This window comes from Dromiciops gliroides, chromosome 4, assembly GCF_019393635.1.
Source record: "Dromiciops gliroides isolate mDroGli1 chromosome 4, mDroGli1.pri, whole genome shotgun sequence".
Classification (NCBI taxonomy): domain Eukaryota; kingdom Metazoa; phylum Chordata; class Mammalia; order Microbiotheria; family Microbiotheriidae; genus Dromiciops; species Dromiciops gliroides.
Genome location: NC_057864.1, coordinates 184,145,956 through 184,172,658, shown reverse-complemented (window position 1 = coordinate 184,172,658; position 26,703 = coordinate 184,145,956). Strand labels below are relative to the sequence as shown.

The window sequence follows — 26,703 nt, the reverse complement described above, 5'->3', positions numbered from 1 at the left end:
ATCATAAAAGAAAACTGACCAGACCTTTTGGAACCAGAGGACAAAGTGAAAATAGAAAGAATCCTCCTTTTATTTCTTGAAAGAAATCCCCAGATGAAACTCTGAGGAACTTCAGAGTCAAAACCAGAGCTTCCAGGTCAAAGAAAAAATATTGCACACAGCCAGAAAGAAAATTCAAATTTTGAGGAATCACAGTCAGGATCACACATAATTTAGCAGCTACCACTATGATGTAGCAGTGAAGTTACAATACAGTATTCCAGAAGGCAAAGGATATGGACTTATGGTCAAGAATAACTTAGTTAAGGGGGCAGTTAGATGGCGCAGTGGATAGAGCACTGGCCCTGGAGTCAGGAGTACCTGAGTTCAAATCCGGCCTCGGACACTTAACACTCACTAGCTGTGTGACCCTGGGCAAGTCACTTAACCCCAATTGCCTCACTAAAAAAAAAAAAAAAAGAATAACTTACTTAGCAAAACTGGAATATAATTCTACAAGAGGCAGGGGAAATGTACCTTTAATGAAATTGAGGATTTCCAAGCATTCCTGATGAAAGACCAAAGCTTCTTAGAAACTTTGAAGTGCAAGTAAATACTGGAATCAAGTTGACATAAATGAACATTCTTAAGGGACTAAACAAGGATAAACTGGTTATATTAGAATATGGGGAAATAATGTGCCCCCTCTGAATTCTGTTATCATTAGGAGTCAAAAGAATCTAATTAACAGCCTGAGTGGGATTCTGTTAATATGTCTTTTTTAAATTAAATTTTATTTTCAGATCCACATTCTCTCCTTCCCTCCTGAATCCCCTTCCCTGTCTGAGAAAGCAAAAAAAAAAAAAAGAAAACCCCTGTTACAAACATATAGTCAAGCAAAACAAATTCCTTCATTGGCCATGTCCAAAAGAAAATCCATGGATTCAATTATATCTTGATGATCTTAAAAGAAAAATAGAAAGGGGGTAGAGAATACACCAAGGAGAAGGAGGGGAATGGTAATGAAGAGGAACATTGTGGAAAATTATCACATATAATCAGAGTGCATACAAATAAGGAGGAAGGATTTGGGTAAGTGACACATAAAACTTGCTCTTATATGAACAAATCAGAGGAGGGAAGAAAACACAGTCATGCACAAAGTTGGGTACAGAAATACATTGCATTTAGCAGGGACATAGGAAAAGGAAAGAAGGGAGAAGGTAGATTAAGAGAGGTATTGGTCCCAAGCAAAACAAACTCTAAGGATGCACAAAAATATTTATAGCTCTTTTGCAGTGGCAAAGAATTGGAAACTGGGGGTGTCCATCCTTTGGGGAATGGTTGAAAAAATTATGGCATATAAAAGGGACATACTTTTATGCCATAAGAAGTGATGAAGAGAGTGGTTTTAGAAAAACCAGGGAAGACTTGTATGAACTGATGCAGATTGAAGTGAGCAGAACTAGAATTATACAAAGACATTAATATTATAAAGTCAAACAACTTTGAAAGATTTAAAGAACTCTGATGAGTATAATGATCAGTCGAGATTCTAAAGATCTAATGATGAAACATGCTACCCACCTCAAAGAATCAAAGCAAAATAAAGACTTTTTTCTACATACCCTATGTAGAAATTTGTTTTGCCTGACTATATATGTCTTTAACAGATATAGTTTGATTTCTTTTTCTTTTGGGGAGTGGGAGGTGAGGGGAGGATTATTCCTTGAAAAAAAATTTTAATTTAAAAATATTATAAATAGAGTAACCTGAATGTCTCAGCTTGAGCTTTTTTGTAGATGTGGATTTATGTTATTTCTATAGATTTCTTTCTCAGTGTGTATGTGTGCGATAACTTATCACTTATCTTGTAACATATTAAAATAGATTAAGAAACAGATAGGAAGTCAAATGAATTTTCTGGGCTACTTCAATTAAGGCTCCTATCATTGTAACAATAGCCCTCTTGAACTATTTTGATTCTTGTACAAAATATTTCATTCTGCCATCTGGCCTAATAATGAGCCTGAGGAAATTGCTCAGGTATTTTTCCTTCCTCTCTGTGTAAAAGATCAGGATAAAGACAATTATTCTGATTGATACCTTAATCAACAACTATTTATTAAATGCCCTATATGCGAGGCACTGTCCTTAGTTCGCTAAGCCACTAGAATATCAGTTTATCATTTTTCTCTGAGTTTGTTTCTCGGTTTTATTATTTTCCCCCTCTTTCCAAAATACTATTTAATGTACCATTCCCACTTTAAGTTCTTTCCACATCTTTGATAATATACAAGATTTAAGCTAATAAATTCTAATATGCAAATGTCATGTTACATTTCTTTTGAATCAGTCAAAACATAGAAGAGATGATCAGCTTTTATATATTTGCAGTGATGATCTATAACTGAAGGATTCTACTTGGCTTAATTTTGGGTCATTTCAGTGAAAAGCTAGAAAGGCATATGATGGAATGAGAGACAGGAAATAGGATAACAGTGCAAAGAATGCTGCTCTAGAAAACAAGGCCTGGAATTGAGTTCTGGCTCCCTTCAGTTACTAGTTTTGTGACCTTGGACAAGGGTTAAATGGCATTTAACTTCCCTGAGCTTTAGAAATAATACTGCCATGACTTACATGACACAGTTCTTGTGAAGATAGCATTTTGTAAACTAAAGCTAGTCAACTTCAGTGGCTTCCTTTTGCCTTTGGGATAAAATATAAACTACTCAATTTAGCTTTTCAGGCTCCACACAATTTGGCCTCCACTTATCTTTCCGGCCTTGTTGGGCGTTACTCCCCCTCCTATTCTCTGAGATCTTGCCAAACTGGCTCTATTCCTCATGCACCATACTTTTCTCATCTTCTTGCCTTTACACCAGCCACCCCCCATACCTGGAATACATTTCCTCCTTAGTTCCCCAGGGTCTCTTCTTTAAAATGCAGCTCAGTCACCGTCTTCCTGACAGTTGTCCTACAACTACTAGTACCCTCCCTCTTAAACTACCTTGTGTTTATAATAATATATGTTTATTAAGTCTATAGCTATAAAATGTACATATATATGCTACATATATATGCAAAACTACTTATCCTCTGCTTCATTAGGATGTAAACTCATTGCCAGTAGAGATTATTGGATTCTTTGTACTTGTATTCCCAGTAGCTAGTATAATGCTTGGCATATAGTAGGTACTTAATAAATACATGTTGATTGATTGTTATATAAATGTGAACTATAGGAAAGCCAATAAGAGTAGAATTTTGTAAAGAAGTCATAAATAATGCCTCATTCTTACTATAAGCATTCATAACTGTATAGATTTGTGCTAATTACATATTTTAAAAGATGAACTTGTAATAGTATCTCTTCTGTCTCATAGACAAACTTCATGTTCTTTGAAGACCATCATTTGTATATCCTTTTAAATAGTTGTCATCTCTCCCCCTTATTTTGTTTTAGTCCAAAGGAGAGTCTTCCTCCAAAACCTATGAAGAAGGAGAAGGAACAAAGAACTCGGCATTTGCTCATGGACCTTCCTCTTCCTCCAGAGCTCCCTGGTGGTGATCCATCTCCCCCAGATTCTCCAGAACCAAAGGCTGTCACCCCACCTCAGCAACCATATAAGAAGAGACCAAAGTAAGTTTTTTCAGGGAATACACATCTCTGTTTTTGCCTTAGTTTTTAACCATGTTATTCAGTCAGCTTCAGTGGATTCCTATTGCTGGTACTGTCAGATATAAACTCCTTTGTTTAGCTTTTAAAGCTCCTTACAACCTTGGCTCAATATGTCTTCCCAGCCTCATTGTGTACATGAGGCTAGAAACTCTTCAGTACACTTCATACCAGCCTTCTCTCTGTTCTTAACTCCATCTCCTTTTTCTATACCTTTTTATTGACTGTCCCCCATGCCTGGAATGCACTCCTAATTTTTCTTTGCCTTATAGAATACCTCATTTCCTTCAAATTGCAACTTAAGTACTGCTTTCTATTTGAAGCCTTTCCTGATCCCCTCAACTACTAATGCTCTCCTACCCAAGCTAACCTGCATTTAACTAGTTTGTATTTTCTTTATATTCTGTATATGTTAGATAATGACCTTATTGTCTCTGTGGTTATATTATAAGCACCTTGTTGTTTGGGCTTGTTTCATTTATTTTATTTGTATCTCCAAAGCACAGTGTTAAGCATGTAGAAGTTTAATAAATGTTTGTTGATTCCTGTGCCGTCAAAACTAAGCCAATAGAGTTCTAGATGATAGACCTGACCCTCAATTCATCAATTAAATACTTACTGTATATATAACAGTGGGTTAAAACTCTGGTGAAGATAGAGAATAAGTAGAATTAATCCCTACTGACTCATTTCAAGCTCTTTCTGAAATATTTCCAGTAGACCTGATAAACTATACTCAAAATTTTTGTTCCTTTCTACTTGTATAGTATAGTTTTTGAAAAGTCTGCCATTTCTCAGGTTTATAGCCAACTCATTCATCCTGGTGTGTTGATCACATTAGGAATACTTTTAATCTTGATGTAAAACAAGCCTTTTTGATCAGGGTAACCAAGATAACATATAGACTAATAAAAGAATAACAAGGGAACTGGCCTCTGGAGTTCTAAAAAAACCAAAACACCAAATTCCTTTTTATTAATATTTCCCAATACAAAGAACAGAAAAAGAAGACTATATATGAAACTAAATCTACATTCTGTACTATTTGCTTTTTGACTATATTTCAAATTTAATTGGGTAGTTTCCACACAACCCAGATTTTTTTTTCTGTGCCCTTCTGAATTTCCTTCTGTTCTCTTATGTATGTTTTTTAAATATTTCAATGACCCTTTTTTCGGTTATCAATATCCCTCCTTTCTACTTACCATAACTCTCTCTGACTCCCTCCTCAAAATAAAAATCTTCCTTTATAACACATACATATAGTTACAAGGGAACTTTATTACAATCGAAGGTTTTTATTAGAATGAGGAGTAATGATAGTGATGCCAAAAAGGAAGAAAAAAAAGAATGCCATTGAAACATTTAAAAAGAAGAGAATAGAAGAAAATTTAGTAGGGTATACAGACAAGCCAGGGCAGTGTTTGGTATTATATATTTAATATCTATTTTGAAATAGTAATATGTAATTTTTCATAAGAAAAAAAGTATAGTCAAGTAAAACAGATCCACACATTGGCGGTATCTGAAAATGTTATGTGTCATTCTGACCCTCTATTCCAGCAGGTCTTAACTTTCTACCTGTGTGTTATGTGCTTCTTGGGCAGTCTGGTGAAGCCTCTGAACTCCTTCTTAGAAGAATATGTTTAAATGCATCAAATAAGATACAGAGGATTATAAAGGAAACCAATTATAATGAAGTAGAGTTACACATTTTTATAATTTTAAAAAATAACTTTTAATAATAAAACAAGTTCAGGGTTGAGAACCCCTTCTCTAGACAAGAGAGTATTTCTACTCTCTGCCAAGAGGTAGAAAGCATGTATTCATCATCACTTGTGATGCTATGATTGTTCATTGCATCAATCAGCATTCTTAAGTTTTTCATGATTATTTTCCTTCACAATGTTGTGGTCATTGTATAAATTGTTCTTGTTCTGCTTCTTTCACTCTGTATCAGTTCACACAAGTTCTTCCAGTTTTCTCTGCATCTGATCCTTTTATCATTTCTTATGGCCAATAATATTATTACATTCATATACCATAATTTGCTCAGCCATTCTTCAGTTAACCACTTTGTTTATAATTTTATGATCCAACAAAATGTATCAGCAATTTCTTTTAAAAGATGTATTTGAATAAAAAAAAAAGACATTAAAAAAGATGTAGTTGGGGGCAGCTAGGTGGCGCAGTGGATAGAGCACCGGCCCTGGAGTCAGGAGTACCTGAGTTCAAATCTGGCCTCAGACACTTAACACTTACTAGCTATGTGACCCTGGGCAAGTCACTTAACCCCAATTACCTCACTAAAAACAAAACAACAACAACAAGAACAAGATGTAGTTGAATCAGTGAATTAGGACATATAAACCCCTATCATTTGTTGTTTTTTACATTGACTAGACAAAATATTTCCATAATCTTAAGAACAATCTTGCACAGGGGAAGGTCAAATTATTCTTTTCATTTGAGGAAAACAAGCCTGTTTAACTTTGTATCAACCTAGTAAATCCAAGTTTCTTTCTGAAAGCATAATACTTTATTGTTTAGGTTTTCTATTAAAAATGGTAAAAGTAACAATGAGTTTATCATCAATGCATATCTTTTTATCAGTGAGAGTGTTTGATTTTTAAAAAAGTTTTCTTGCTTATAGAATCTGTTGCCCACGTTATGGGGAAAGGAGACAAACAGAAAGTGATTGGGGTAAGCGCTGCGTGGACAAGTTTGACATAATTGGAATTATTGGGGAAGGAACGTATGGACAAGTATACAAAGCCAAGGACAAAGATACAGGTAAAACACCACCATAAAAACCCTTTGGTTTATACTGGACCATTTTTATCAATAACCAGGGGGCTGCTGGAGCTGAATAAAACTTATATCTTTGGGATTTCTTGAAAATTGTCATGTTGACACATTGACACTATCTTAAAAGATCAGCTCTTGGACTTATTAAACTTAACTGCACCTTTAGTTTTGCTTTTACTATCCATACTGAGATAGTAAATAAAGTGGGACTTAATGGCTCCAAAAGCATAGAGTTCACTTTTAATTATTCAAGGGCTGAAAATGGTCCATTGTGGATTATGTAATCTCTTTATTATTTTGAGGTTGAAATAAAGCATTTGAATTATTGATGCATTTCATTTTTCTATTCCATATTTTTCCTGGTCTTACCTAGCATGTAGAATCTAGAATTATCTAAGCCTTAGAAATCATTATTTAAATGCAAAGTTAGGCATAGCAATGTTAACAGATTTGAATATGTTTTCATTTGGAATATAAACTCTTTGAGAGCAAGTATTACATTCTACATTCTTAAATACCTAGTAGGTTATTTTGCTTTTGGTGATTTTCATTGTGTTGCTTGATAACGGCCTGATAGAGGTGGATTTTGTTTTTACAGGAGAGCTAGTAGCCCTAAAGAAGGTGCGACTAGACAATGAAAAAGAGGGTTTCCCAATCACAGCCATTCGTGAGATCAAAATTCTTCGACAGCTGATCCACAGGAGTGTTGTTAATATGAAGGAAATTGTCACAGATAAACAAGATGCACTGGATTTCAAGAAGGACAAAGGTAGTTAGCATAGAAATGTGTAAACACATCAGGGTAATTTAGAATAATCCCTTTACCTAGCTTGGTATTGGTGTATTTTGACTAACTCCTTTTTTTTTTTTTTGGTAAGGCAATTGGGGTTAAGTGACTTGCCCAGGGTCACACAGCTAGTAAGTGTTAAGTGTCTGAGGCTGGATTTGAACTCAGGTACTCCTGAATCCAGGGCCAGTGCTTTATCCACTGTGCCACCTAGCCGCTCCTTGACTAACTTTTAATTTAATCTACTACCTTTGTGCATGTATGAATGAAGATGATTGTCTTGGGCTGAGAGCAGTTTATTTAATAAAATGCCCATCCTGTTTCATTTTATGCTTTATTTGTAGAAATCATTGGTGGTCATTACCTTATGGTTTGTGCAAGGGCCTCCTACCTATAGAGTCAGTTACTTCTGGTAGCAGGTAAAAGCAGTAGGACTCTCCACTTTCTACCATTGATAGGTTTACAATGGGTACTTTCAAAATACAACACCTTAATGCCTTACCAGAAGAGTATGTGTCTAGAATTATGGCTTTTGTCACTATTTTATGGATTGAAATTTTCATTTTATCCTCCCCTACTTTTTTTTTTTTTAGTGAGGCAATTGGGGTTAAGTGACTTGCCCAGGGTCACACAGCTAGTAAGTGTTAAGTGTCTGAGGCCAAATTTGAACTCAGGTCCTCCTGAATCAAGGGCCGGTGCTCTATGCACTGCGCCACCTAGCTGCCCCTCCTCCCCTACTTTTGAAGTATTCTCTTACATTGTCCAGCATGCCTTTTGTCATTCTTTCAAAGCTGACTTGGAATAAATTCATAGGATATATAAAATGATGAAGGGGATTTGGGGCAGGGAGAATGGAATGAAAAGACAGGAGCCAAAAGTGGTTTATATCTTGTGATAGATTGAATAAAAAAGTAGGTTGGATTTTTCATCTGGAGAGATGAAAACTGAGGGGGAATATGAATGGAATTTATGATATCTTGAAGGGATTGGTAAGGTGAACAGTGAAGAAGTCCATGGAATCTGGAATGTTAGACTTAAGGAGGCCTCCCTATATTTGAAAGCATTAGTTTTAAGGCAAATACACAGCCAAGTAGTAAAAAATATGGGATTTAGTTAGTTTAATGGAGTATAAATTCAAATGAGATTAAGGAAAGGTAGCTGTATTTAGGGATATGTCTCATATCTTTTAATATCATTGGAGGATAGCTGTGCTTCCCACAAAATATCCTACTAATGTGACTCAGAATCTGGAATGAAATAGGTATCTGATCTGATCCACAATGACTTTTTATATCCTAAATTCTGTGTTCTTTAGGCACACCTCTCTGCCATGTGTGAAGGTGATACGGATTTCTCACTTTTTATGAGTATTACTGTAATACTTCCCTGCCAGATTCACGTGCATCTATAAAATTGTGGGGTTAGACTAGATAATCCAACTCTCTTTTAGCTCAGAATTTCTGTGGCTTATTAATAACATATGTGGTCTCTCATAAATATTGTGGAAACCTTTAATTTGCCTACCTTACTTCTAGTATTAAAAGTTACAGCTCTTGCCTTAGAGCATTTGTTTTATTGAACTGTGATTGTGGAAAGAGCACTGGACTCTTTCAGAAAAAATGAATCAGCAAATCTGGGCTCTTAATTCCAGCTTTGTCACTAAAAAACTATTTGATCTTTTCTAAGTTACCCAGTCTTGCTGGGCCTCAGTTTCTTCATCTACAAAATAAAGGAGTTGGACTAGGTGAGGTTTCTACCAGCTCTGTGATTCTGTTCTAACTAGAGGTAGGAACCTCTGGGCATGGGCAGTTTTTCCCTTCTAGTTTTTAAATATCATATTTCCTTCCTAGGTGCCTTTTACCTTGTATTTGAATATATGGACCATGATTTAATGGGGCTGCTAGAGTCTGGATTAGTACATTTTTCTGAGGACCACATCAAGTCTTTCATGAAACAACTAATGGAAGGGTTGGATTATTGCCACAAAAAGAACTTCCTACATCGGGATATTAAATGTTCCAACATTCTGCTGAACAACAGGTAAAAAAGTGACTTGGTTAAAATAAACTTGTTCTTCCCTGCCCCACTTTAGTTTCAAACTAAGTATTATTATGTTATAGTATGTTACATTTATGGCACTAATTTTTATGCAATGCTAGTCTCTGGTATTCATTGAAGGTATGGTAGTAATAGCAGAAAAAAGCACACATTTGGAATCAAGAGACCTTGTTTCTGGTTCTGAGCTTGGCCATTTAGTAGCTATATGATATTGGGTTAGACATTTAACTTCTCTGAGCCTCCATATCTGCGTTTATAAGTGAGTGTAATAACCTGTCTTATCAATTTCAAAGGTTTATGGTGAAGATCAAAGCACTTTGTAAACGGTTTAAAATTATATACTGACATAATACAAATAATATCATGAAATAGTATTATTCATCCTTGAAAGAGATTTACTCTTACCAGCAAAGCCCCCAAATTTAAATTCTTCTTATTTTTAATTTTTTAATTTTTATTTATTTTTTTTTTTTTGGTGAGGCAGTTGGGGTTAAGTGACTTGCCCAGGGTCACACAGCTAGTAAGTGTTAAGTGTCTGAGGCCGGATTTGAACTCAGGTCCCCCTGACTCCAGGGCTAGTGCTCTATCCACTGCCCCCTAAATTCTTCTTAAGCCCCTCTAAGTTAGGATCATGAGGATGACCATAATCATAAGCATTCCAGAAGGTAACTTGCTTACTCCTGGTTTATAGTATTTGTTTGCTTTTTTAAAAAGTAGTATTTTATTTTTTCCAATTACATGTAAAGATAGTGTTTGGTTTTCATTTTTTATAAAATTTTGAGTTCCAGCCTTTTCTCCCTCCCCTCCCCCCTCTCCAAGACAGCAAGCAAGCCAATATAGGCTATATATGTGTGGTCATGTCAGACATTTCCACGTTCATTATGTTGTGAAAGAAAAAACAACAAAAGGGGGGAAAAACCTAAAGTGAAAATAGTGTGTTTTGATCTGCATTCAGACGCCATAGTTTTTTCTTTGGATTTGGATAACATTTTCCTTCAGGAGTCTTTTGGAATTGTCTTAAATCATTGTATTGCTGAGAAGAGCTAAATCTGTCATAGTTGATCATCACACAGTGTTGCTCTTAGTGTGTTCGGTGTTACTCTGTTCAGTGTTCTGGTTCTGCTCACTTTACTCAGCATCATTTCATGTAAGCAGGTTTTTCTGAAATCCACCTGCTCATCATTTCTTACAGCGCAATGGTATTCCATTACGTTCATTTACCAGAGCTTATTCAGCCATTCCTCCATTATTGGGCACCCCCTCCATTTCCAGTTCTTTGCCACGCCACAAAAAGAGCAGCTATAAATATTTTTGTACACGTACATCCTTTTTCTATTTTTTATGATCTCTTTGGACTACAGACCTACTAGTGCCTTTGCTGGATCAAAGGGTATTATGCACAGTTTGATTGTTCTTTGGGCATAGTTCCAAATTGCTCTCCAGAATGGTTGGATCAGTTCACAACTCCACCAACAATGCATTAGTATCTCAACTTTCCCAAATCTCCAGTATTTATCATTTTCCTTTCTGCCATATTAGCCAATCTGATAGGTATGAGGAGGTGTGAGGTGGTATCTAGTATATATTGTTGAAGAAAATATTGTTCAAGTATGGGGTAGACTAGATGGTATGTATTTCCTTCCAGCTCTTAAAACTCTATAACTGAGTATCAGATTGCCCAAAAGCATGCCCTTTAGAAACCACTGCAATAGTGACAAAATAATAATATAATGTCCCTGATGGTCTCAGCAAATTCATTCTTTTTCACAATATTATAGGGGCTCAGGGTTTCTTGTTTCTGAACCCTTAAGCAGTTTCCCCATTGCTCAGAGGAAAGAAATCTGCCTGTTGACATTTCCTTAAACCACTTGGAATCCTTTTCCTGTTCATGTGCTCTCAGAGAATTTAGGGCTGAGGTGGATGTAGTAATTTCTCTATATTATACACACCGTCTAGAAGGAATCTCGTGGTTGGAGAATTGTTAACTTCCCAGCGTGTTCTTTGATTTCTTCTGGCATCTCATAGATAAGCCTACAGTATTGATCTCAGATCACAGACAGTTCAGTGGGAGCAATTCCACCATCTGAAGAACAAAATAGCTATTCTTCTGCTTGGTTCCTAGATCTTCAGGTAACAGATAAAAACTTTGTCACCAGATAGTAATAATAGTTTGATCATTCTGTTCACACACAAATTCTACTAATCTCATTCTAATTAAGCTAAATGATTGCCCCAGTGCTCCATTCTGTAACATAGTCTCCTGAGGATTTGCTGCTGCTCTGCCCAAATTTTATCTACAAAGGGAAACATAAGAGAGAGTTTAATGACATTTCTAATGGAGCACAGCTATAACTTTTCACCGTTTCATCAAAATGTTTACCAATGTGATGGCTCAGATATGAGGAAAAAGCAAGGGTCTTTTTTTTTTTTTAAGTGAGGCAATTAGGGTTAAGTGACTTGCTCAGGGTCACACAGCTAGTAAGTGTCAAGTGTCTGAGGCCGGACCTGAACTCAGGTCCTCCTGACTCCAGGGCCGGTGCTCCATCCACTGAGCCACCTAGCTGCCCCTAAAAGCAAGGGTCTTAATCATAATAATAGCTAGAATTTATATAGCACTTTAGCATTTTTAAAGCACTTTACAGATATCTCATTTTATCCTCACAACAACCCTAAGAGGAAAATGCTGTTTATTATCCCCATTTTTACAGATAAGAAAGCTGAGACAGAGATTAAGTTAAATTGTCCAAGGTTATAAAACTAGCATTTTAGACTGAATTTGAACTCGGATCTTTTTAACCAAAAGTGTTTTATCTACTGTACCATCAGCTGCCCATCTTAAGAATAGTACCAGTGCTATGCACGGCGTTCTAGGTTCCTATAATTTTTTTTTTTTTAGTGAGGCAATTGGGATTAAGTGACTTGCCTAGGGTCACACAGCTAGTAAGTGTTAAGTGTCTGAGGCCGGATTTGAACTCAGGTACTCCTGACTCCAGGGCCGGTGCTCTATCCACTGTGCCCCTAGGTTCCTATAATTTTTACCATGGATTTTTATCTTTAGGATCTTACTGTCAGAGGCCCTAAACATGTAACCCTATTTTGGGTCTTCTGGGCCTTAAAAATCAAATTAAATGAATAATGATTTATTAAATATAAATGATTTATTAAGTGCTAACTATGTTCAAAACAGTGCTAAGACATGGGAATTAAAAGAAGGAGGGTATTCCTAATCCCAGGCTGAGCTCAAAACACATTTATAGCAACACTTGTTTTTCTTGCAAGATGATATTAAATTTAAGAAAACAAGGTGACATAGTAGAAGGAATACTGAATTTGGAATCTAAAGATCTAAATCCAAATCTTTTTTTTTTTTTTGGTCAGGGCAATGAGGGTTATGTGACTTACCCAGGGTCTCACAACTAATAAGTGTTAAGTGTTTGAAGTCATATTTGAACTCAGGTCCTCCTGAATCCAGGGCTGGTGCTTTATCCACTGTGCCACCTAGCTGCCTCTACATCCTAATCTTGGCTCTAGTACTTACTACTATGTTAGCATCAGCAATTTGCTTAATTCCTCTGAGCCTCAGTTTATTCATATATAAATAAAAGGGTCGGGCTAAATAATAGGTTCTTAACATGGGATCTATAAACTTTGTTTTGTTTGGTTTGGGGTTTTTTTTTGTTTTTTTTTGTGGTTTTTTGCGGGGCAATGAGGGTAAAGTGACTTGCCCAGGGTCACGTATCTGAGGCTGGATTTGAACTCAGGTCCACCTGAATCCAGGGCTGGTGTTTTATCCACTGTGTCACCTAGATGCCCCTTATAAACTTGTTTTTAAAAAATATTTCAGGTGGCAAAGTGGTTATGGTTAGCACAGTAGTCCTGGAATCAGGAAGACTTGATTACAAATCTGGCCTCAGATACTTCTTAGCTGTGTGACCCTGACAAGTCACTTAACCTCTGTTTGCTGGAGTTTTCTCAACTGTAAAATGGGGGTAGTAATAGTATCTACCTACCTCTGAGGGTTTTTGTGAGGATGAAATGAGATTATCATTGTAAAGCACTTAGCACAGTGCCTAGCACATACTATATAAATGTTAGCTATCATCATCATCATTTTTTTTTAATTTTAATTTTTTTTATTTTTTGTGGGGCAGTGAGGGTTAAGTGACTTGCCCAGGGTCACACAGCTAGTAAGTGTCAAGTGTCTGAGGCCAGATTTGAACTCAGGTCCTTCTGAATCCAGGGCCAGTGCTTTATCCACTGCGCCACCTAGCTGCCCCCCATCATCATTTTGATAATTAACTCTATATAATTGGTTTCCTTTACAATTTTATACATTTAGGAACATCATGAGGAGTCCATAGGTTTCCTCAGAGTGCCAAAAGAGATGCAAAAAAATTGAGAATCCCTGGGCTAGATGATTCCTATATTCCTTTCCAACCTTAAAGACCCCATATACTTAAAAAATATGGAGGGTGTTTGGGATCATCATAGATGAATGAAAAAACATTTATTCAAGACATTCTGTGTGTGCTGAACATTAGGGGTACCAAAACCAGCTAGTTCCTGCTCTCAAAGAGCTCACATTCTAGTTGGAGATGATATATCTGGAAGTGTTCAACAGGGCAGAGCACGTGACCAGGCTCAGATTCCTCAGAGGGTAGCAGTGAGGCAGCACACAGCAATAAGACAGAGAATAAGACCTGAAGATGCCCCATCTTGCTGGAAGGAATGTACTTGATATAGTCCTGCTCATTGATTCCATGTGAGCTCCTGTGTGATCAAGGGGTCCATTCTACTGTCCAGTTTCTTTTGTGACCGATGGAATTCTAACATGCTCTTGTATGTCTTTAAGATCTTTCTCTTGTCACTTTTTTTAGAGGAGATAACATCTTTTCCTTGTCATTATCCCCGTAAGGTCTGACCTATCATACGGTTAAAGACTGGTCATTGAACGAAGTTACTAGCCTCAGTGGGGGAACTAGAAAAAAATGAGTTGCTGGTTCTTCCCTAGGAAGTAATAAATATTGAAAATATAAATGATGACAAAGAAGGTAGTAAATATAAATGAGACAAATATATTGATAATTGATCTGTGAATGCTAAATGTTTTGGAGCTGACATCAGGGAGAACAGCCATGTTCTCCTATAGATGCTCCTTGGTACTGCTGTCAGTCAGAATTCTTATGTCTTTATTACATTGAGGGTTAGCTTGGAAAAGCAAAGCAGTTAATTAACCAGATAGTGGTTAGTCAAACAGATAACAAATCAGACATGTCACGGGCACCCAGAAAGTTGGGCACCTTGAAATTTATAGCATGAGCCTAATTGGGAGCCAGATGTCTTTGCTATGTGATTAGGACCAGGTAGTGACAATAATCTCAAGTTAAGAATATGACATAATTACTGTTCCATGCATCCCACTCCCCCATAGCTAGCATCCTCAATTCCCAAACAGCTGTAACTTTTCAGTCCTAAGTTTCTCCCCTCACCCCACTCCATCCTCTATAAAATTATCACCTTCTCCTTTGTTTGGGGAGTTGGAGTTTAGATTTCTTCTCCTTGCCATACCTCTGTGTGCCAAATAATAAAAACTTTTACTTAAATTTTGAAAAAAAAACCCAACAAATATTGAGGGTTAGTGTCCTTGGACCATGCAGGGTGCCCTGTTTCTAAACCTTTTTTTAAAAAAAATCTTTGTCATTTTAATTGGACAAAAGAATTACATAGGGATAGAGACTGGACATTTGATTTCATTGGCATTAGGAACTCCCACTGGGAAACTTCTACCAATACAGATTGGCACCATTTCCACAATTTATCTAAGTCTCAGAGAGTTTTTCTTAGCACTGAGAGATTAAATGACCTGCCTAGGCTTACACAGCCACTATGTATCAGAGGCAAGACTTGAACCCAAGTCGTCTTAGCTTTGAGGCCTGTTCTCTTGTCAGTTATACCATACTAACTCTCAGTAGGTAATAGTAAATATCTGTTAGAACCATAGCCTAAAAGACTTTAATCAACAAACAAGTAGGGCTCCTAGAATCATCGATCTAGAGTTGGGAGAAACTTAGGGTGCAAAAGAAATCAGACATCATCTCTGCCTTCAAGGAACATAATGATTAGTTAGATAAACCTAACACCAATGAAACTATTAGAGAAAACTTTAATTGTTATGTGATAGTAAAACTAACTGCCATGAGTTATATATCCCAGGCAGGTGATTGATAAAAAGAAAGGCTTCACACACAAAGATTGATAAGAGGAGCACTTTTTGTGGTAGCAGTAGGCTATAAATAATCCTTTATATATTGCCCATATAATATAATCCTTAATATAATGCCCATCGACTGGTGAATGAATGGCTGAACAAGGTGTGGTACATGATTGTAATGAAATAATGCTGTCCTATGACAAACAGTGACTACAGACTAAGAGAGAAAAGCATTAGAAGACTTATGGACTGATGCAAAGTGCTTTAAGCAGAACTAAAAAAAAAATATATATATATATATATATATATATATACACAATGACAATATTGTAATTGGAAAGAACAACCACAAAAACATTGAAACTGAATGTTATAAAGTTATAATGACCAAGCATAGCCCCTAAGAAGAGATGAAAAAACATCTCCCTCGGAGGTAGGGAACTATGAATGTGGAACAATGTGTTTATTAATCTTTTTCAGTGTGTTAGTTTTGCTTAACATTAACTTTTTATTATAAGGAGAGAAATATAGGGAAATATAAGTGATATAAAAAAAAGATATCAATACAGTCTTAAAAAGTAACAACCCTAAAGGAGGCAACAGATCAGCATGGGCTGGATTAGTCAAAACAGCTTTAGTCTGAAAAGACTCCAAGAGTTAGAGAATGGTGGAGACTGGTGATGTTCATCATTGTTCTTCCCCTTCTCTCTACTCCCTCAGGACTCCCAGATAATTAGGATCAAAAGCATATCTCCCACAACAGACATGACTCCTGGATTGTAGACTGTCTGGCTTTTGGAAATGATATTATTTCAGATATAGTATGAGAGTCACAGCTGCCACTTATTGAAAATGATTGTTTATTTATTTTCTAGTGGACAGATCAAGCTGGCAGATTTTGGACTTGCTCGACTCTATAGCTCTGAAGAAAGGTGAGGTGCCAATCAAGTAAAATTATACTGAACTATGAATTAGTACTTATCTCTTGATGTTTTATCTATAAGCTTCAGAAACTGTCAAAGTTCTTCTATTAGCTTAATGTGTTACAGTTGTTCTTGGGCAGATTTAAAATACTATAAGGTGATCTAAGTTAATCAACCCCATTCTTTGTTTAAACAACTTAACCAGAAATTGAGTTGGAATGGAAACCCTTACTTGCCTGTTTACTTTTTGTCTTCCATCATGTTTATGTTATTTTGTATTCATCCATTGTTATCTTTAAAGGAGTTGCTTTTAATAATCCCCAATACAGTAGAATAACACAAGTAGTTATTATTATTTTCATTTATTTGTCCAAGCAGTTTAAATTTGTTGCTGGTATAAAAATGTATATCATGGTTGCTTTTTATGTTTCAGTCGTCCTTACACAAATAAAGTCATTACATTATGGTATCGACCACCAGAACTGCTGCTAGGAGAGGAGCGATACACACCAGCCATCGATGTTTGGAGTTGTGGGTAAGGACTAAGGAGTCAAATAATCTTTAATTATTTTCTCTCATTATAGCTCATTTACAGTTGATGTAGATAGATCCTTATTCCCCATTTGTTAGCTTCCTGCACCTCTGGCTTTCAGGATAAGGAGAAGTGAATATAAAATTATTTGCAAAATCCCAGAAAATTGTTGATCATTAAGTGATTTTTCTAAGACTTAAACACAAACAAGCCCTATTATTCCTGTACTATTTTATAGGGCTTACTAAATAATGTAGGATTTCAGTATATACTCTCTTATTGCCCACCATGTTACCACCCCGTTCCCATACATAGTTTCCAGAATAGTGTAACAGCTTGCCCTATTTCACCTCAGTGAAAATGCCACTATCTTAAAAAGATGCACTGCAGGATTTGCTCTCCAGATTCAAGAGGGGTGATGAAAGAAAAGCACAGCAACTGTTGTAGCCTACCAAAATCAAATGTAGCTTTAGTTAAATTTTAGTGACTCAAGCTGGGTGTATTTATGTTCTGGACTATTTGCTTTAATAGTATTAGCATTTAAATTGTCACAACTAGGCTCTAAAGTTAACATCCCATTAAGATGCATGGGGGAAGTTCATAGCTCTTCTGCTACTGTTATTTTGGTCTGTGCAACCTGCATCTTCAGTGTTGTGGCAGGGTGTTGATTACATAATGACGACGTCTTCCCTACCAAGGGGCTGGAAACAACATTTTAAAAGAATGTAACAAATACCTAGACACCACAGTAAACTGGGATCTCTGAATAAGTGAATTTAAATTTTATTTGACTTTCATCAGTTTCAGTATGTTTTTCCATAATGAAAACTTCTTATTGACCCATAGATGAACAGGGCATCATTAAAGGACTTCCCTTCAGAGAATTATGAACTAGAGCTGCTCAGTTTGCAACTCACAGGAGAACTTAGAATGGCTGGCACACAAAATCCACCTGGAGTCTGAAAATCCAGCTGTGTTCTTTCTGCCTCTTATGTCACCACCCATTGTAATACTAAAGTTTCAAATTTAGTTGATGATTTGATAATGCAAGATTTAGAATTAAATTCCGCTTCACAGTTCTTTAGCAAGATCGGCTTTTTGTGGCTATTGGGAATAAGAATTTGTTCATCAATTGACATCAGCAGGCACACTTTAGAAACCCACTGAGTACTGTGCTAAATAGGAAGGTGCTGTAAATTTAAGCCATCAAAATTTTCCTTGAATTCAGTGAGGCCAAAGAAATGCAAAATTAAAAAATAAAACCTATTAAGTTTTGGTTTTGCATCAACACTTTCATGTAACTTTGCCAAAGCATAGAGTAGAACATTTTCCTCTGTACAGGAAAATGGCAGTTTTTATAGGCACGCTTCATTTGAAAGCTCTTTCTCTTTAACCACTACCAAGCTGATGAAAAGAAAGCATTTTATTTGCAAATATAGTGCCAAGATAGATGCATTGTAATATACTTTCTACAAGTCAGTTGAATAAAAAGAATTATATCAAACTTTTTTGTGGGGGGGGGGCAATGAGAGTAAAGTGACTTGCCCAGGGTCACACAGCTAGTAAGTGTCAAGTGTCTGAAGTTGGATTTGAACTCAGGTCATCCTGAATCCAGGGCTGGTGTTTTATCCACTGCGCCACCTGGCTGCCCCTATATCAAACTTTTATTGAAAAATATTTTATTGGTGCTTTTTGAAGAACAAATATTATCAATATGCCCTACTCACCAGCAGAAACATCTTTATAACAAAGAAAAACAGTTAATCGAAACCAAATAATACATTCAGATAACAACTGAAAATATTCCATTCCTATAATCTATTACTTCTGTCATCATTTTAACAATATGTTAAAGTCTGGTCATTTTCTTTATTGACACTACAGGGTATAGGGGAGATAGTTTCTTTTATGATCACTCTCAGGTTGTTTAAAATTGTCTTCCTGGTTCCTTGATTCTGGTCCTAGTCATTTTTGTCCAAAGAAGTCTCCTTCCTCACTATCCACTTGAACCTGAACCCCTTGCAGTTTGACTCCCATCTCTGCTACGCTATTTAAACTGCTCTCTACAATTCATCATTGACTCCCTAACTCACAAATTCAGAGGCATTTTCTTAGTTTTCTTGATCTCTCTGTAACGTTTGAACCATTGATTAGTGCCTACTTGATACTGTTGCCTCCCTTGACTTCTCTTATAGATGCTCTTTTGTGATTCCCTTTTTTCCATTTTGGCTGTTGATTCTCTGTCTCTAGATTTTCTTCCTCATTCCCTAAATGTAGGTGTGGTCCAAGATTATGATTAACCCTCTTTCTTCCATAGACTCTCCCTTGATCTCAGTAACTTCCTTGGCTGAAATTATCACTGCTAGGAGGCTACTTCCAAAGCTATATCCCTAATCCTTAACTTCTTTTCTGAGTGCCAGCCTTCTACTTTGTTACATACTAAATATCATGTGAATGTTCCACTAGTATGTCCAACTTAATGCCCCAAACTGATTCATCTACTACTCTTGCCCACTTTGAATCGCTCCCAAACCTGCTCTGTGCTCCAACTTCTCTGTTTCCATTTACAGCTTCATTGTTCCACTTGCCCTTGCCTTGAAACCTTGGCATTATTGTTACTGTTCCCCTTTTACCAAGAGTTACTGATTCTACCTTTGCAGTATCTCTAGCATTCAGCACCTCCTTTTTCATTCCCTCTGCCAGTACTCTGGTTCAGTCAACAAGTATTTTTTTTAAGTATCTGCCATGTGCCAGGAAGTGGGGTTTTAAATACAAAGGATGAAACAGTTCCTACTCTCAAGGGGCTTATATTAAAATCTTAATTATGTGGACTACTAGCTTTCTAATTGGTTTCCCTATCATTATTCATCACCCTTCTAGTTCATCCTGTTCTTTTTTACTGGATTAAACTTTCTGATCACATCCTAAAATCTTTAGTGGAGGCTTACTGAATAAAGTTGAAAACTCAGCCTTAAGGCTTTTTAAGTTAAGGATTTAAAAATTTTTAACACATTCTGCTTTGTGTTCTAAAAACTCACATACTTCTTATTTCTTTCTTTCTTTCTTTTTTTTTTTTTGGTGAGGCAATTGGGGTTAAGTGACTTGCCCAGGGTCACACAGCTAGTAAGTGTTAAGTGTCTGAGGTTGGATTTGAACTCAGGTCCTCTTGACTCCAGGGCCGGTGCTCTATCCACTGTGCCACCTAGCTGCCCCCTTCTTATTTCTTCTATTAAATTATGAATCAGTGGAGAGTAGGAGCCATGTATTACTCACTTATATAATAACACCTTGTTTTTAGTATAGTGCTATAGTATAGTTTTTAGTATAGTAGGTATTTACTAAATGTCTGAATAAAAATGTTCTAGCAATAGTTGATTCGTTTAAGCTGTGCAGAGCACTGGGAAACATAATACTAACCTGGATTTGCTGCATTTGTTAATCTGTATGTAGTCTTGATCATGGTGCTAGCTGCCAGAAATTTGTTGTTCCTTTAGGAAAATGCAGACTGTCCCTTGACACTGTGAAGCAAAGTTTACTGAGACACTATTTAAATAGGTTTCAGCATTTACTCTCCTGACCTCTTACTTTTATTCTTCCTAGTTGCATCCTTGGGGAACTGTTTACAAAGAAGCCTATTTTTCAAGCTAATCTGGAACTGGCTCAGCTTGAACTAATCAGGTAAAACAGTGGTGGGAAGGCAAGAAGGCGTATGTGTACAAATGCATTCTTTGGTGTGAGAGTTAATCTGTTCTTCTAAAATCCATTTGTGTCACGTTGTTAAATTACCACTTGTTTTAACCACATCTTTAATGATTACATCTTGTTGTATATCAAAGTCCTTAGGACATTCTACACAAAGTGTGTTTCTGATCCCCCTAATTAGTTTTGTAAAGTACACTGTTATGGTAGTATAAGAAAATATGTCTTACTAAGCTTTGTGGTTTAGGAGATCTTCTGTCATGCACAGATGATGCCTTGAGCAGATGATTGCTGACTTCAGGGAAAGGAGTGAGATTCTTGAGGGGCTAAATTTAAGTTTAAGACAACATTGCTATAATGAAGGAGCTAAGTTTTGATCTCTAATTAAAAGCTAAATGATATCTGGTATATTTTAGGATCTACCTCAGCTGATTGAATTTGGTTGTTGTTCATTTGTTTCATGTCCAACTCTTTGTGACCCTATTTGAGTTTTGGGGGTTTTTTGGCAAAAATATTGGAGTGATTTGCCATTTTCCTCTACAGCTCATTTTACAAGATGAGAAAACTGAGGCAAAGAGAGTAAGTGACTTGTCCAGGGTCACACAGCTAATAAGTGTCTGAGGCCAGTCTTGAACTCAGTAAGATGAGTCTTCCTAATTCTAGGCCTGGCCCTCTATTTACTGTGACACCTAGCTGCTCATTGGTTGTAGTTTAGGAAATGTAAATTAGTGTTAATATCTAAGCAAAACAGAAGGAAGAAGATAAATCTACTGAGAACTAGGGAGAGGAACATAATTCACTACAAAAGGAAATAGTGTCTCAGTTTCCTATTGTTAGCAAGATAATTGAGATCTGCTATGAAAATCAAGACATTGACAAATAAAGTGGACATTGTTATTACCACACTATGAACATTAAAGCACATATCCTTTCTTTTCTAGTAACCATCAATAAATTACAAAAGTGAAAAGGCTGTTGCCAGTTTCAGTCACAGTATTTATGCTGCTGTACTTCTCTCCCCTGCCCTCTTAAATATTTCAGAGAAGGGGGAGGGAGGAATATCTCTTGGAAAGTGAAGAAGATCTTAAGATCTCATCTTTCCAACTTGCCCTTGAACTTAATCTTATTAAGATGCCCAGAACCTCAGGAGGTGGTAGTTATGTGTCTGGATTTTTCAAAAAGCATATGGCTGACTCACTCCTTTGAATATTTTCTGTTTTGCTTCTAGTCGGCTCTGCGGCAGCCCCTGTCCAGCTGTGTGGCCTGATGTTATTAAACTACCCTACTTCAACACAATGAAACCGAAAAAGCAATACCGTAGGCGTCTGCGTGAGGAATTCTCTTTGTGAGTTTGACAGAAGTGGGCAACTTGTACCTGATAGGGGTACCATAATCTCAGCTACTCTGAGTATATAGTATCATATAGTAGTATTCTGCTATTTTTCTCCTCAGTGATTTCATACTATCCAGTGTCATAAAGAATTGTTTTAACTTTGAACGATACAGCCTTTTTGTAATTTCAAGGGATTAAATTACTAATGTATATATTCGCAGACATTTAATAGACATATTACTATACTTGCATTACTGTTGTATTAATAATTTCTGCAACACAAAATTGGTAGCATTTTTATTTGTGAAATAAACACCTTAGTTCTTAACACATTCATATATAGTTCTGTATTACAGGGTTTTTAAATTCTTTACACAATCATGTCTCTATATGAGTTACCTAAACTATTCTTAAGTATTCCTTGGATCCACAAAGTATGTTAGTATTACTGTTTTCTCTTTGATGTATATGGAACTAATAATTCCAAGACCACCTAATAGAAGGCTGCAGCTTTGAAAACAGTCTGGTCACTTTAGACTGATCCCTTTTTTTAATTTCCTTCTCCAGTATTCCTTTGGCTGCTCTAGACTTGCTCGACCACATGCTGACACTGGATCCTAACAAGCGCTGCACTGCTGAGCAGGCCCTGCAGAGTGACTTTCTTAGAGATGTCGAGCTCAGCAAAATGGCCCCTCCAGAGTAAGTGCCCCTGCTCCTTTCCCTAGACCCCAGACAATGTAGGACTGAGAATCATTTTTGTAAAGTCCTGAACATGTGAACAGTGTTCTTATAGCTTACAATGTCTCAACAAGAAAGCTAACTGAACTCAAAAGTTACAGAAAAATGAGGGCAAAAATGTTTGCTGTGGCTAAATTTGACCTGTTTTCTTTTCCTGTTCGCTCCCCAGAATATTATCCAACTTATTTCTCTTCTGAGTGTCCACTTCCATTTTTTCTTCTTAATTATTTCTCTGTTCCCCTCTGCCTCCCCACCCCACCCCAACCTGAGGGAGTAAGGCTCTATAGAGTGAAGGGCTTAGAGTCAGGAAGCATCAGGTTCCCACCTTCGACCCTGGAGCTCACTAGCCTTGTGACTATGGGCAAGTCACATAACTTCTTTGAACATCAAGAAGCTTTCCTAGGACTTTACTAAGAATGGCAATCTATACTGGGGTGTCACTGAAGAAATCACACATCCGTTTTAGTGGGAGGCAGCATGGATAGTGCAGAGAGCATTGGATTTGGATTGCATACCTATGTTTGAATCGTGGCTCTGCCACTTACTATCTTTGCAACTTTGAGCAAATTACTTCATTTCTCTTGGTCTCAGTGTATTTATCTGTAAAATAAAGGATTTGGAATAGAAGATCTTTAAGGTTTCTTCCAGCTCTTAAAACTTCTATTACTCTCTTGTCTATCCAGACTGTAGCCTAGATTTTTTCCATTTATTTTCCTGGTCAATATTTGTGTGTTTTCCTTCTTGCTTTGTGCTTGCTTTCCTCAATGTCTTTCCCTCACCCCCTATCACACTCCCACACACATTTCCCCTTGCCTTTTTCCAGCCTTCCCCACTGGCAGGATTGCCATGAACTATGGAGCAAGAAACGTCGGCGACAGCGGCAGAGTGGCATTGTAGTAGAGGAACCACCTCTGTCCAAAACCTCCCGAAAAGAAACTACCTCAGGAGCAAATGTGGAGCCTGTGAAGAACAACAGCCCAGCACCCCCCCAGCCTGCTCCTGTCAAGGTGGAACCTGGGGCTGGGGATGCAATAGGTCAGTGTTGGGAATAGAGGCTTTTGTGTTTGTTACAAGCACCATTCTCACGAGAGCTGCTATTAAAAGATCACACAAAAATCATTGTGCTTGACCTTTAAAACTCTTCCATTAAAGCATTAATAAAAATATGGTATCTATCTCAGTGAGAGAGGAGAGAGTGATACACAACCTTGTGCATTTAGGCTAGGGAGAGCTAAAACATTTTCTTTACTAAGTTTAAAGAAACTGAGCTAACTGTATTCTATTGGCTAAATGCTTGAGAATTTATTTTTCATAAATTAGATGAGGTAAACCAAATCTGGTCTAGTATTAGCACCAACTTTAACATAATCTACCACCTACTGTGAAACCCTTGATGTCAAGTGAATAGTTCTTATGAAGACTAACCACATGGTTTTTTGCTATATGTATCAAAGATATTTTCTGAGTTGAGTATATACAAATATGTATGATGAACTGTTATAACAAAGTCTTGCTACAATAGCAACTTTTTCTAGACAACAAATATTGATTCCCCAGCCTTCCTAACCAATCTTGTCTCTACCTGGAGTCATACAGTTTATGAAATAAATTAAATCAACATTTTTAACTACTCATCTGGCATGAAATAGTAATTCACAGCAAGTAGATTTTTAAAAATTCCTTTAGTGTATCTAGGTGCTTTGAAGTATATCAAGTAACAGTTATGGGAAATGGGGATATAGAGTGAGACTTTCAATTCAAAGTGTCTGCTGGAATAGAAGAGACTTGGTTTTGCCATTTCAGGAGGGTTAAGCCCTCTTTTCTGCCTCCTCCTTCTGTGATGGCTCCACTGTCTCTCCACAGGCCTTGGTGACATCACACAGCAGCTGAATCAAAGTGAACTGGCAGTGTTACTGAACCTGCTGCAGAGCCAGACTGACCTGAGCATCCCTCAGATGGCACAGCTGCTCAATGTCCATTCCAACCCAGAGATGCAACAGCAACTAGAGGCCCTGAACCAATCCATCAATGCCCTCACTGAAGCTACTTCCCAGCATCAGGACTCAGACCATGTGGCCCTGGAGGAAACTGTGAAGGAGCCCCCCCCTGCCATGGTAGCCCAACCCTCAGCAGAGCAGACAACCCCTGAAGCATCTGGCACACCAGGTGATGTGCAGAATGTGCTGGCAGTCCTTCTGAGTCAGCTGATGAAAACCCAGGAACCAACAGGCAGCTTGGAGGAAAGCAATGGAGAAAAGAGCAGTGGGCCACAGGGGCCCCGAAGAACTCCCACAATACCACAGGAGGAGGCAGCAGGTAAACAGACCAGTCATGAATCTCATTGAGTTCAGGTGCTGTTGCCCTCTTAAAAAAAATTCTTACCATTTTCTTTTTCACACCAATGGCTTTGGGTTTGTTTTTTCTGTAACATTATCTACAGAAGAGTCTAGCACCAGTGGCATTCTGCTTCCCCATCCACCTTCATCCCAAACTTTCAAAGCCTCTCAAAAAATACTTTGTATATACTTTTTTCAAACCCCCAGGAAGTAGGTAAGTAGGATCCATAAGGTGTATTTAAGCAAAGAAATGGCAACTGTGGCTGATGATTCATCTTGTACCACCTTATATGTAGTTGCCAAACCAGACCTAGCATGTGAAAGTTCTGACTTCTAAATCTCTGGGCCACCATCATATTTTATTTCTATGCCTGTAATGCATTGGACTTTTTAAGTTGCTGGATACTACAGTATGTACTTGTAAGATAAAAGAACGAGGAAAATCAGAGCCATTTTGGAATGTTTTCTAATTAGACAATTCATGCCATACTTTTCTTTACCAAAAATAGTAGCATATAAACTTCATTGTTTTAAGCTTTTGCCTTTGCAATGGATAATGCAAAGGACCCCCAAGGAAGTAAGCTTTGTTTCAAGATAAAAGAAAAAACAAAACCCCAGCACTCTTTCACTTACTCAGATAACTCCAGTATGTGATTTTGAGTGATGGAAGAGGACGTTTGAATTGATTTGTAAAAATGCAGACATATTTGATAATGTTTAAATTATCCATTTAGACCCCAGAATTTGAGGAGGCACAAGGATTCAATTCACTAGCCTTTCTGTTTTAGGTTCCTGATTTTAAATTTCACGTGGCGTGGTTTGGGAAGTTTGTACTTGATCTCCACATGCATATACATACACTACAGAAAAACACCAACATGACTGACTCATGTTAGACATTTTTAGACTTAGAAAGAGACCTTAAAGTTAAGTCCACCCCCCTCATTTTATGGGTGGAGAAAATAGACCCTGAATGACTTGCCCAAGATCACACAGCTAGTTAGTAGCAGAGCCAAGACAAGAACCAGTGATTCCAGTGTTGCTTTAATCAAAAGAAAATAAAGATTTCCACTCTGTGGGGTAATAAAGAAAGCTAATATAGTACCTGCCTTCCTAATACACACATATCCTGAAATCTAATTAAAATCATTGAAAGGGGAAGTATGTTGCATTTTAAATAACACACAATGAAGGAATCCCACCTGATAATTAAGCCAACAAGCAATCTGCCAAATGGTAAAATTGTGAGTTAAAATTAAGTTCTGGCTTATAGCCATGACTTGATGGATTTGCTTTCAGAGGTGATTGTAAATGCCACCTCAATAATTACTGTACCTACCACTGGATTATCCAATTGGTGTCTTAACCATGTCTCTCCCTTTCATTTGAGCTATTTTGCTATTTGTTAGCATTTCCAGCAGAGGGCAAGCTGGGGATGTCAGAGATGGTAAAAGGCTGTCAACTTAGCTACTGTTTTGCTGGGTAAAGTTTTAAAATCATCTGTGTATTTTGTTACTACACAGATCACCAAGAATTGACAGTGCTATCATCCCCTCAAATTCTTTAGCCATGTATGTAATAGTGTACTGTGTAAAAATGTTATCTTTATTTCTGATTCTT

At 37.1% G+C, this 26,703-nt stretch overlaps 1 protein-coding gene across 3 annotated transcripts in view; it reads left to right on the top strand.

The window, feature by feature from the left end:
• Positions 1-26,703, top strand: part of CDK12 (cyclin dependent kinase 12) — a 75,754-nt gene that overhangs the window by 16,054 nt on the left and 32,997 nt on the right. For all 3 annotated transcript variants that reach the window (XR_006356341.1, XM_044002338.1, XM_044002337.1), the window contains exons 3-13: positions 3,446-3,622; positions 6,312-6,451; positions 7,065-7,235; positions 9,104-9,293; positions 16,398-16,454; positions 16,879-16,980; positions 20,578-20,655; positions 21,905-22,021; positions 22,577-22,708; positions 23,571-23,782; positions 24,611-25,063. Coding sequence is in view for 2 of the 3 variants with exons in the window: in XM_044002338.1 (XP_043858273.1) it covers positions 3,446-3,622; positions 6,312-6,451; positions 7,065-7,235; positions 9,104-9,293; positions 16,398-16,454; positions 16,879-16,980; positions 20,578-20,655; positions 21,905-22,021; positions 22,577-22,708; positions 23,571-23,782; positions 24,611-25,063 (1,829 nt within the window). In the remaining variant the exon portion in view is untranslated. The remainder of the gene's footprint in view (positions 1-3,445; positions 3,623-6,311; positions 6,452-7,064; positions 7,236-9,103; positions 9,294-16,397; positions 16,455-16,878; positions 16,981-20,577; positions 20,656-21,904; positions 22,022-22,576; positions 22,709-23,570; positions 23,783-24,610; positions 25,064-26,703) is intronic.